Source organism: Euphorbia lathyris, chromosome 2 (genome assembly GCF_963576675.1).
Source record: "Euphorbia lathyris chromosome 2, ddEupLath1.1, whole genome shotgun sequence".
NCBI classification, from domain to species: domain Eukaryota; kingdom Viridiplantae; phylum Streptophyta; class Magnoliopsida; order Malpighiales; family Euphorbiaceae; genus Euphorbia; species Euphorbia lathyris.
In genome coordinates this window covers 44,077,504-44,090,322 of record NC_088911.1, presented here as the reverse complement: position 1 = coordinate 44,090,322, position 12,819 = coordinate 44,077,504, and the positions used below count along the sequence as shown (strand labels likewise).

The 12,819-nt window shown below is 33.7% G+C and overlaps 1 protein-coding gene and 1 non-coding gene across 4 annotated transcripts; both read left to right on the top strand.

The window, feature by feature from the left end:
* Positions 1-407: 407 nt before the first annotated feature.
* Positions 408-478, top strand: LOC136221377 (small nucleolar RNA U30). The gene has a single exon (XR_010685142.1). It is a non-coding gene; the product is annotated as a small nucleolar RNA U30 (small nucleolar RNA).
* Positions 479-6,388: 5,910 nt separating this feature from the next.
* On the top strand, positions 6,389-12,091 carry LOC136217973 (uncharacterized). 3 transcript variants are annotated; one of them, XM_066004693.1, is made up of 7 exons: positions 6,389-6,517; positions 6,615-6,663; positions 9,513-9,611; positions 9,879-9,998; positions 10,099-10,381; positions 11,216-11,323; positions 11,415-12,091. In XM_066004693.1, exons 5-7 carry the CDS (start codon positions 10,175-10,177, stop codon positions 11,691-11,693), a joined length of 594 nt encoding a protein of 197 aa, XP_065860765.1. In that variant the 5' UTR covers positions 6,389-6,517; positions 6,615-6,663; positions 9,513-9,611; positions 9,879-9,998; positions 10,099-10,174; the 3' UTR covers positions 11,694-12,091. The 3 variants fall into 3 exon arrangements, with proteins under 3 accessions (XP_065860765.1, XP_065860764.1, XP_065860766.1); XM_066004692.1 differs by having other exon boundaries at positions 10,094-10,381; XM_066004694.1 differs by lacking the exon at positions 11,216-11,323 and having other exon boundaries at positions 10,094-10,381.
* Positions 12,092-12,819: the final 728 nt, after the last annotated feature.

Genomic DNA, 12,819 nt, shown 5'->3' with positions numbered 1-12,819 from the left:
GAATCTGTAAAACAGAATCTTTGCATCCAAAAATATAAGCGGATGATGCAATGTAGCTAATGGTTTTTTTGATTTAGTTTTCAAGATTATAATAGCTATGCATTTCTAACTTTTTATAGATTGAAATATCTATATATTGATGAAGTAGCTAAGTTAGTATTATCTATTTGCTACAAGTGTATGCATATACACATGCCAAGTGTGCTGTTCTCATGATGAATATATAAGTTTATGCATATACAACATGCCAAGTGTGATGTTCTCATAATGTTAGAAATTTCTACACAAATGCAATGCACCTATAAATCTTATACATGTATGAATACTTTTATTTATTCAACAAAAAGAGGTTGTCTATGCCACTAGTACAATATAAATCTTAAATTCTTGGGTTCACCTAAGTCTGTGGCAGTGGAGAGATTATAATCTCGTTAATCTGATATCAGTATGAGGATAAACTCTATTTTTTAGTCTGAGCACCTTTCTCCTTATTATTTATGGTAATAGCTTACATGATTTCAGTCTGGGGATTGCTTCTATTTCTTTTCATTAGCCTCTGATTTCTTTCCTTTTTTTTCATGATTTTGATGCATCTTTTACAACTGTGGAATTTACCTTTAAATATAGAACATAATTTACCTTTAAAGATAGAACATGATTCTCCCAATTTTAATGATTAGTTATTTTGACAGTTCTGTCCTAAAGTTTAGGATTTCAATAAGTCTGAGTTAATGGAAATGCTTAGGATTTCGTGAAGCTACTGCTTAGCAGTAGCTTCGCTGCTGTTTGGGGGCAGCAGTGAATGATGTTGGCCCGGATAACAGGTCATCATGTTCTTCTCTGGTTAGGCTTTTCAGGCAGCTCATTTATTCTCTATTGTACCATATAGTGATGTCATAGTATAGATTATTTTCTTCTCTAATTAGGCTTTTAAGGAGCTTTTATAGGTCTTCTTAAGTTTGATTTGTTTGTTAAAGTTCATTTTATTGATAAAATGGTAACAACAGGTTGAACAAAATGGTTCGTCATGATAGAGTATGGATGTATAACAGACTTATGAGCAACGGGAGGCTAACTAGAGAATTTGTTTCTTTAATGTGATGCAGGATTGTTGATGCCCACCTTTCATCATTGATTACATCTATCTTCGAACAATATCCACAGGAGGTAGCAAATGAGTACAAAATGTTTCCAGAATCTACTCGAGATAGATTTTGGGAGGAGTTTAAGGTATTATAAGTATCAAATTAACAACATACTCATTTTATTATTTATTTGATTTTCACATTGAACATAAAAATTATGGAATATATGCAGAAGGATTGTGTATGGGACTCTTTGGTGTATTCTGATGATGTAATGAAGCAAGCATTCCTTCATAAATTCCAAGAAAGATATAAGGATGCGATGCGCAAACTCTGAAGAAACAAAAAAATGCCGGACTGGTGCATTAAACAGGCATGGGAGGCTTGGTGGCGGGTCTGGAATTCAAGGGCCTTTAAGGAAAAAAGTGAAAGATCAAAAAGGGCAAGGGCTTGAAAATCTGGAAAAGCGACAGGTACTCATATGGGAGGTTCAGTATCTCATTACAGAACTGCGGAAAAACTTGTAAGTATTCTAATGTATTTGCTTACATGAATGTTTGAAGTAGCTACTTACATGAACGTTTGAAGTATGATATCTGTTTGAAATATCACTTAATTAAATTAATGAAATCTGTTTGCTTCTGTTTGGGGCAGCAGTGAATGCTGCTGTTTGGTATATTGTATATCCATTTGCTAGTGTATCTATCTGCAAGTTCTTCTCATTTGCTAGTTTATCTATTTGGGGCAGCAGTGATGAATGACATTAAAAGTGCTATTTTAAAGTGAATGTTGTTTGGGGCAGCAGTGAATGCTATTGTTTTGATGTTGGTCAAGCCCTTTTATTTCTTGAAACAGAAATGCATAACTATGGAATTTGGGGCAGTAGTGTATTTTGGTGTCCAAACCTAAAGTTGTTATTTATGCATCTCTTAATTGAAGTTGCCATATACAAGCAGCTAATTACACTACATATACTTGTATGTTTTGCTAGTTTTGTATGCTTTAATTTGGATTGATTTGCTAGTTTTGTATGTTTTAACTTGTATGTTTTATGCAACTTAGAAGTATCTAAATCATACTACTTATGTTGATTGGTAATGCAGGCTAAAAAGTACGGTAAGCCCTTGAATCCAGATCAGTTCTTTTTGCATTCACACACAATGGAACATGATGGAATTACATTCGTGAATGATCGTGTAAAGAAATCCAAGTAAGAGTAATAATGTATTCATAATGATAATATTTAACTCTTTATATATTGTTTATGTGATAATTTGTTTCTTTAAATGTCTTGTATAGGATAAATATGAAAGTCATACCCAAGTTGAACGAAATACTGTTGAGGAAGTTGAACAAGCTGCCGAGCAAGTTCAAAATACCATTAATGAACTTGAAGCATTCTATGAGGCTGCTGGAGGTATTAATAGGGATGGGGGAATTTATGGATTGGGTTCAGCTGCTTCACAGTATTATGATGATCGGTATCCCAGAAATTCAAGAGCATCATCTTCAAGTTCTGCTGGTCCATCCAATGTAAGTGCTAGTACAACTGAAATTCATGGGATAAGAAGCACACTTGAGACCGTATAGGAACGTCTTGATGGCTTCAATGCGGATAGAACCAATTTATTAGCACGTCTACAACAAGTAAGTGAAAGACAAGAGCAATTGACAGAAGGTATACACTTGTGTGCTAATTCAACTGATCTGATACAACTTCAGGAGCGGTTGACGGAGTTGGAGATACAAATAGTCCCATCTATTAGCAAACTCCAAAATACTATCGATCATCTTTAGACGACTGTAGAGAGGTTAGAGCGTATCTCTAACTTAGGTTAATTTAACTCTTAGATATATTTTGACACAACTTTACAGGTTAACCTTTTTAGTTTATCATATAGATTTTTCACCTAACATATTAGGTTAACCTAGATTATGATATTTTGTGACCTACGATATGTATTTTGACATATTTAAACATCAAATATTAATTATTTCTATATATATTTTTAGTTTTCATGAATATTGTGGATTGTGAGGTTAAAATATATTTATAATTGTATTTAATAATTGTAATTATAATTATAATTATATATAAAAGATTTTATTACAAATAAATAAATTACCGACAGAATCTCTGCCTGATATTCGTCGGTAAACCAATCAGCTTAGGTTTCCGTCTTGCCTATACCGACAGGATTCTGTTAGAAATTCGTCAGTAAAAAATCTGCTTACGTGTCCATTTTGCCCATTAGCGACTACAATTGGTCGCAAATTATAGTCGGTACTATTGTGACTGCTTAGCGACCAAAATAATTAGTCGCTATTTTCTGTGACTATCTTCGAAAAATGGTCGGCATTTGTCTAGCGACTAAGCCTTTACCGGCTGATTGATTTGGGTCGGTATCCAGCTAAATTCAGTCGGTAAATGTCTCTAGCTACCGAATCAGCTACCAAAGCTGCGGTAGCTAACAAGTTGTTTTCTTGTAGTGTACATAATAATCTTTTACATAAAATTATTGGTTTATGCCCTTCATATACTGGTGTTGCCCCAGAAAACTTATGTTGTTCCAATACAAATGTCATGTTCTTCAAACAAAAAATCTTATTTTTATGCTAAACCGAACAGTACAATATGATATTTGGACCATTTACTGGGGTTGACAACCACAAAAAATGTATTACATTTGCATCTTGTTTCGTGGCTAACGAAGATACTACATCATTTGAGTGGGTTTTTAGAACATTTCTTAAAGCAATGGACAACAATGAGCCGACTTGCTTGATAACAGACCAAGATCCAGCAATGATAGTTGCAATAAAAAATGTTTTTAAAAAAACAGAACACAGATTTTGCATGTGGCACATTATGAAGAAAATGTCAGACAAAATAGGTATGAAAAATCATTATATGCCCTTTATTTTCTATTATCCCATTCAATAAATAAAATGTTCCCAAATAATACATGTGTTGTTCCATAATAATACATAAATTGTTCCTACAAAATATATGTGTTGTTCAATATACATACATTCAATTTCTTCTAAAACTCTTTTGTTACTAATACAAGACGACAAATAATGCAAGAAACAGATTTTATCACAAAGATAAATTCTTGTGTGTGGAGTGTAGAATTGGAACTAGAAGAGTTTGAGGAAAAATAGATGGGAATTATTTTGGAATTCAATTTAGAAGAACATGGATGGCTGAAACACATGTATGATATAAAATCAACATGGATTCCTGCATATTTCAGAGACTCATTTCTAGCCGACTTAATGAGAACAACATCAAGGTCAGAAAGTGAAAATCACTTCTTCAGTTCTTTCACAAAAAGTCATTTAACTCTCATAGAATTCCTCCTCCGGTTTGAGGGTGCAATGGAAGCACAAATGCATTCATAAGGTAAAAATGACAATGATTCCAAACACTCAATACCTATATCTCAAACACCAATTTCTATTGAAAAACATGGATCAGAAGTATTTACAAGAACAATCTTTTATGAATTTCAAAAACAAGTGTTAGATGCTTCCTTTAATTGTGGAGTTGATGATATACAGAGATACAATGACAAATGCATAATCACTGTAAGGGAAAAAGGTAAAAAAACAACATATCAGGTTGTTTATAATACAGACAACAGCGACACAACATGTTCGTGCAAGATGTTCAATAGAGCAGGAATTCCCTGTAGACATATGGTGTTCGTATGGAAAGATAGAATGCTGGAGAGAATTCCTGAGCAGTATGTCCTAAACAGATGGAAAATCTTACCAGAGATAACATTGCAAAATAATGTTATAGAAGAATGTGCTAAAACAATGGGTAAGAAAATAATGTTGAATAAATTATGGTCTGAGATTCACATGACTGTGTGCTTAGCTGAAGGAGAAGAAGATGATCTAAATAATCTCACAAGAAACATTCAAGCATTGAGGAGAAATTTGGAAGCAAAGAAAAGAAAGAACATCAACAATTCTACTAAAATTCAAGACATAGAGATGTTGGTTGGAACAAGTCGGCCCTCTGAAGTTCTTATCAAAGAACCTAAAATTTCAAAAAACAAAGGAACTGGGATTCATGTTACAAACAGTGAGAAAAGATTGAAGGGAGAAAAAGAGAAAGCAATTGAACAAACACAGAAAAAACAAAGGATGTGCAAAGGTTGTAATCAATTGTGCCACCACGACATTAGAAACTGTCCAGAAAAAGCAAAGAAATAAGGTAAATTCCCTATGTCTAAACTTTTCTTTAATCTAGCAGTATATTTTCTTATTTGACTTCATTTTGAAAACATGTGTTTTAATTTCAAACAACATGTGTATACATTAACAATATATGAACATCAATAATATATAGCAGTATAAAAAAAGGTAACTTCTAGGAAAAATAAGTAAAAACATAACAAAATAGTATATCATTAAATAAAAAAAAACATAAAAACATAAACATAAAAAACATACAAACATAAAAATAAAAACAATTGTTCACAATAAAAAAAAACATTAAAGAAAATCATTATCAGGACCCATAACATCATTGTTATATTTCTTAATCTCGTCCTTCAGATTTATCTTCATTTCCTCCAGCTCCTCCTTCAACTCCGCTTTCTCCTCCATTCCTTTCTCAATGAAAGACATCATTGAGTCACAAAATAAAGACATGAAAGCCTTCATGCCCTTCAGCTTCTTTATGATGTCGTCAATATCCCCTTCCATAAAAGTTTCCTCCATATCTTCAATAACTTTAAATAGCTCATCAGGAATTTCACTATCTGCTTTAGGTACTAAATGTTCAACAGGAGAAGAAGACCTCGTTCTCTTAAACGAACTCGAACTGCTTCCTGACATCTTTGCTTCAATTCAACTTCCACTACAAGAAAATAACAGTATACCAACGATATTTTACCAACGACACATATGTCGTGGATAATAGTGATGACATACCTACTATTTACATACTAAATTATTCAATTAGCATAATAAAACAAAATACCTAGAAAATACAAACGACTTACAGACGACATAAGTTACCAACGATTTATGTCGTTGCCAATAGTGATGAAATTATGTGGCAATGGCATGTCGTTGGTAGTACAAAGAACATACCAACGACATACAAACAAAATATTTATTTGAAAAAAAGAAACTCTCTTTAATTATTTATTACTAAATTACCACCCAAAATACAAACGACTTACAAACAAATAATAAAAAAATATATTAAAAAAAACCCAAAAGTTCCCACCTTTTTCTCTCCTGCTTACACCCAATTTTTTCCCTCTCAATTTTTTCACCCTAAATTTTTTCCCTCTACAACCATTTACCCTAATCAGAATTTGAGAACACATTTCTCTACGCCGTCTTTCACACATGGTCCCTTTCATCTCTCACTTTACTTCAATATCTCCTCTCAATGCTTCTCTCAGGTAGTTCTTTTCATCTTTCATCTTTCCCCTTACTTCAATTTCACACATTTCCCTAATATTTTATTACTTTGATTTCCCCTAATTTCCATGTGTTTAGGGTTTCTGAAGTTCATCAATAGGGAGATAAACAAAGTTCATCAAAAGAGGTACCAAATTCGTTGTTACTATATACTTCTATTGTAATGTTGTTGATATATTATTTGAAAAATTCAATTCCATTTTTGTCTACATGTTTCTCGTTACCTTGGATTCCTTTTTTTCATATGAATGGGGGTGTAAAGTTAAGGCAGATAAGATCTAGAGAGGGGATGGTGAAATGATGTGGTAGGTTGTGGTGTCATCCATTGAAATTCACTAAAACCAATCCACTGTGAACTGGAGAGTAAGAGAGACAGAGAGAAATTTTAAAATGCCGTCTGTCGGCTTGGCTTGGCTTGAGTTAAAAACTTGAACAACTGCAACCATAACCATAACCATAACCAGCTCTCTATAAACTTCCAGACCCGATCACTATATTTCTCCTTACATCTCTCTCCTCTCTCTCATTTCCTGCCGCTAATTTTTTTCGCTTTCGACTCTGGCCATCTTTTCTCTTGTTAATGTCAACCGGCAATAGAACTAATGGCTTTCAAGTTTTGGGGAAGTTCCACGAATACCAATAAGCTATGTAGAGCTGAGCAAAGTTGTAATATGTATTCCTTGTACACACACAAACCTTAATATTTGTTGTATCATGAAAAAAGATTTGGAATGCCTCTATGCTGAAGTTAGTTGTTTACTTTCAAGGATTGCTTAAATGTCTATGACTGTTGCATTGGTTTGAGGGGCATGTGCTGGAAAAATAGTAGCATGGTCCCTCTACTATGAAACACCTTTTAAAATTTAAAATGAAATAAATCATTCATTAAGTTAATTCAATTCCATTTTATGTCTACATGTTTCCTTTAACTTCAATTCCTTCTAGCACCTCTGCATCTTGGCTTATCCACCTTGTCATTCATGATGTGCATTTTTTCATCAATGTCTTCTTGAAAGTGAGACATGAATGTGATTGTGTTGTCAAGGGTGGTGATCTCTTCTTTTTATTTCAAGATGGTGGCATTTAGAGCAGAAAATCCTTCTATATCAACTGTGCGAGATCATTTAATTAGAGTGAAAGTCTCTACAAGTCTATGATACTAGTGGAGCTTGAACCTCCATCCCGGTGTTTCATATTGCCTGCAATCTCGGCTACATACCTCAAGCTAAAGCTGAAAGAGAAGACCATAGTTTTAGCTTTAGATAGTACATTTGAGGCAATTAATTAATTTCATCTTGTTTGTGAGGAGTGGTGGAATGTGGATGTTGAGAAGAACAAGTGATTATGGAGTCAATGAATGAGGATGGTAGTTAAATACCTTCAAACTGAACTGAGTATGAGGGAAAATTTAAGGAGGCAAATTAAATATTTGATGATGGACTCAAGAGAGGAGGGAAACTGGATTTATTTGACTGTAACCCTAGGTTAGGCATTTCACTAGACAAGTTGGTGGAAGGCACGAGATTGGCATCAATGGGATGTTGAAGTGCGTCAGTGATAAAACCTAGTAGGCAGTCTTGAGATGAGATGTTTTCATGTTTTCCTTAAACAGATTCTCATTTTCAGATGGAAAGAAATCATGTTGCAAATTTGTGTTCTCAGAGTGATTTTCTTATTGTTCCTCAAAATGATCAATAATTTAATAAAATCACTCTGAGAGCACAAATTTGCAATATGATTTCTTTCCATTAAGTGTCTTGCATTTCATGATTTGCAAATTTGGTAATTAAATTACTACTTGTAGAAATCAGCTATTCTTTTCACATGTACTGGTTTGAGGGGCATATGCTGGAAAAATAGTAGCATGGTCCCTCTGCTATGAAACACCTTTTTAAAATTTAAGATGAAATAAATCATTCATTAAGTTAATTCAATTCCATTTTCTGTCTACATGTTTCCGTTACCTTCAATTCCTTCTAGCACCTCTGCTATTCTTTACTGCTTTATATAAAATGATATCAAAATGATTTGAGCCTCTTTCAGGTTCAGTTCCTGAGACAGTTCCCTTTTGTGCCTTTTGACTATGAATTACAGCTTTTTACTATTATCTATAAAGCTCTTTATAACTGATTCGCTTTGAAAATTTGTCCTTTTCGTTAATGTTTTCAATCAGTCTTTTTCGAAATTCCTCTAAATAGAGTAGAGCAAGATGAAGGGCTAATTGACAATGATGAAATTCACTCCTATAAATCCATCTCATTTGAATCCATGGATCATGGTGGAGTGGACTTGGATAATTGTTCATAAAGGAAATCAGGACTCAAAAGTTCCTCTATGCTGATTTGGCTGAAGCCACAAATAACTTTTCAGAGCAAGAGCAACTTGGAGAAGGTGGATTTGGTGCAGTCTATAGAGGATTCTTGAAAGAACTAAACTGTTATGTTGTAGTGAAGAGGGTATCAGAGATTCAAGATAAAGCCACATATATTTTCATTCAAAATTTTGGTTCATGCCAAGAAAAGCATCTCAACCTTATCCAAAACGTTTTGAACCTTACTCATACCATGTGCTAATTTTCAGTTTCTATTGTGCATAGATTCCAACATGTGTCGTAAGTTTTATGTAGTCCTTATACTTGTCGAATAACTGATATTCATATAAGTAAGTCTATAACCAGCAACTTCCACTATTGTGATGTCTTGGTCCAATTGTGCCAAGTATATATAATTGAACTTTCCTATGTGTTTTGTCAAAACTTTATCCAATGGTTGTTTTCTAGAATTGTTTCGAGAGTTCTATGCTCAGTGACCCTGTGATTTCATTAACTGATATTAGCATCTCATCTGAGTTCCATATAGAAATAGAAATTGGTGGAGTTGACTGTTTTGCTGTAATTCTAAGCCGATACACAGTTAGTCAATTTTTTAGAATGAAAATAAGATGAGTTTTCTTAATCAACTTTTTTTGTTTCTGCAGAATTTGATTTGATCGCGGTTTGCCACTAAACATGGAATGCAGATTACATTGTTTGACAAAATAGAGAAGATCATTTGTGTTCCATTGTCTGATTTAGAGGTTAGTTTTCTACATTCGGGTGTTGTGGTTTTAGAGATTACTAGGGATTTGGATGTTGCATGTTAGTTCTAATTTTGTTTGACTAATGTGTTTTGATGCAATTGTATGAGCTGAATTATTGCTGAAATTTAGAACTCTAATGGATTGATTTCTTGCAGAACTCAACTCAGATTGAATCTGTTTGGGTTATGGCCGTCTTGTTCTTTTCTTCTTTTATCTTTCTATTCTATTTTGTTGTTCTTTTCTATTAATTAAGTAATGTTTCAGGTTATGGCCGTCTTGTTCTCGATCCATCCGAAAAATATTTGAGCATAAAGTTGATGCATCTGGTTCTCATTGGACGGAAGTAACTGCAGAAACAAAAAAATTCTACTTGAAGAATTCAGGGTATGAAATTATGAATCCATTTAAGGTATATATTATTGGGATTACATTGTATGAAATCTTAAGTTTTGTTAATATTTCATTTAATGTTTCTTCAGAAAAGATATTATTGGGATGAGGCCATTGAAGAATTAGTCAAGATTGCATGGGATAAGACAGCACACGCTCGATATAAGGATATGGTATATTCTGCTAATGGAAAGAAAGAAAAACTTCCCTTCGTGCCACAAAATATTTGGGACGAATGGCAGAAGTTTTTCACCAGTCCAGAATTCCTCCTCAAATCAAAAAGAAATTCAGAGAATAAAAAAGGAGGAAAAAACGGGGCTGGTCCTTCATGCCACACTGGAGGCTCTATTCCTCATGCTGAACATGCGAGAAGAATTGTAAGTATTCTAAATTGCTAAACAAATGAGTTACTGGTTGCTCATTGTGTGGGGTTCTGATTTAGAATTACTAATAAGCATATATAAAAGGGTAACCACTTTTTGTGTGGGGTTCTGATATAGAATTATCAAATAAGCATCTATAAAAGGGTAGCCACTTTTTATGTGGGGTTCTGATTTAGAATTACTAAATAAGCATAGGGTGTATTGAGCATGTGCATTCTGCTCCAGTGCACAGATTTGGAAGTTCAATGATACAATTGCTTGAAATTAGCTAGAAATGGGATCCACATTTGAGATGCATGCGTGGAACCTGCCACAACTACAAAAAAATGGCATGACATGTCATACTTCTGCTTTCCCTTTTTATTTTAAAATTAGTTTGGGAATTTAAAAACAGTTTTTTCAATTAAATTAAATAATTATTGGACATGCTTCCCTGGATCTTTTATTAGGTCTCCATCTATCATTTCGGCTTTGGATGCTCTCAAGGAATATGGCCAGAATTGAGTCTGCATAATTGTCATACTTTGTTCTCAGTAATTCTTATTTAAAGCTTGACTTCGTGTGCATTTCCCACTCCCAGAATTCTTCAAATGCTTTTTCTTATGAAAAGTACGTGACATTGGTGTGAATTGGAGAGGAGAATATCTTTGTTTTGGCATTTATTAATTGTGTGGTTGATAATGCTGAATCTGAATGTTTTGCAGCAATAGTCTGTTTAATTGTTGAAGTGTTCAATTTAGAGTCAAAGGTGTCCATAAGTGAATATGGACATTGAAATTTTTCTCTGTTTGCTGTCCCATATTCAACCAAAGTTTCTATTTTATGTAGGCAATAGAATTGGGTAGAGAACCTACGTTGCATGAGATTTTCGTAAAGACCCACACTCTAAAGAAGGATAGCCAAACGTTTGTGGATGATAAAGCACGTCAAGTTAATGTGTAACATCATAAATATTAATACTTTCATGATATACTTGTGCATATGTTTTTGCATGATAAATTAACTAATTAATTTTCAATGTATATAGGAACGTGTTGTTGCTTTACGTCAACAACGCTTGGATGCACAAGACGACAATGAGGAGGAGTTAGACGAGAGCCAAGTATTCATAGAGGCTGCAGCCGGAAAAAGAAAGGATAGAATTTATGGTATTGGATCAGTGGCTTGTTTATATAGCGATATCAGTGGCGCTACCTCTGTACCTCCACCATCTGCTGAATATACTGCTCAATTAGAGCAAGAAGTTGGAGATTTGAAAGAAAAATATGGATCCATACAGGAAGAACTAACTCAGTTACGCCAATAGTTAAATGATCGTAATGATGAGCAAATTAATCGTAATGCTGAACGATTTAGAGAATTGATTCGGGAGATGGTTCCTAACCTTTCTACAAATCAGACTGGATAAAGTTCTGAGAGTAGGCCACCTTTATCTCCTCATCCTGAGTAACCTATTGCTTCTTGTTAGCTTGATTGTTCCATCTTTTGTTACATTAGGGTTGTGATTTTGAAATAGTTCATATCACTTTCAAAACTCTAGCCCTTTAAGCTCCAAAAACTAAAATATTGGAGTAATTTTGAATATATTTTGTGATTATTTTAGGTATATTATCTAATTAGCTTAATTATTTTATTTTTATTATTTATTTGAATGGGATATTATTTATTAGTTATAGAATTATTTAAAAATTAATATAATATAAAAGTTGCCGATTTATTATATATATATATATATATATATATATATGTGCACATACGACATGTTAGCAACAACCTACCAACAACATAGTTATCAACTTAAGATACATGTTACCAACGATGATATTACAGACAACTTTCATATGATTCAAGTTAGCAACAACTTACCGACAACACATGTTAGCAACGACATAGCAACGGAAAAATTACCGACGACTTACAAACGATACATATGTTTCTAAATTGGCGCTAAATGCCATTTACCGACCGCATAATGACGACAAAGTTGACGCTATTTCTCCCGCCAATTAATTTGGCGCCAAATTCAGTTTGAAGATTACCGACAGGATACCAACGACATGTCATTTAACGACAACTTAACGACGACATATGCTGTGTCCAATAACGACACCGATTAATTCTTTTGGTTGGTCACTTACAACTTACAAACGACAATGTCGTCGCTAATGCCAACGACAAACTCAATGTCGTCGGTAACCTTTTTCCCAACAAGCAATCTGACTACGACATGATTTTTGTTTGTATGTCATCGGTAATCAATATTACCGACGAAAATCTTATTAGTACCGACGACATTATGTCGTGGGTAAACTGATATTTTCTTGTAGTGTTCTACTAAAAAAATACGATCAATAAAGAGAGCAATGGTAAAGGCTATGCTTACTTTGTTTTTTACAAAGTAAGCCTTACTTTGTGTGTTTTCACCATTGGAT

Coding starts and splice junctions, on each gene's coding strand:
- LOC136217973 (XM_066004693.1), top strand. CDS start 10,175: ATGGTATATTCTGCTAATGGAAAGAAAGAAAAACTTCCCTTCGTGCCA. Junction 10,382..11,215: donor CTGAACATGCGAGAAGAATT/GTAAGTATTCTA, acceptor TATTTTATGTAG/GCAATAGAATTGGGTAGAGA. Junction 11,324..11,414: donor ATAAAGCACGTCAAGTTAAT/GTGTAACATCAT, acceptor CAATGTATATAG/GAACGTGTTGTTGCTTTACG.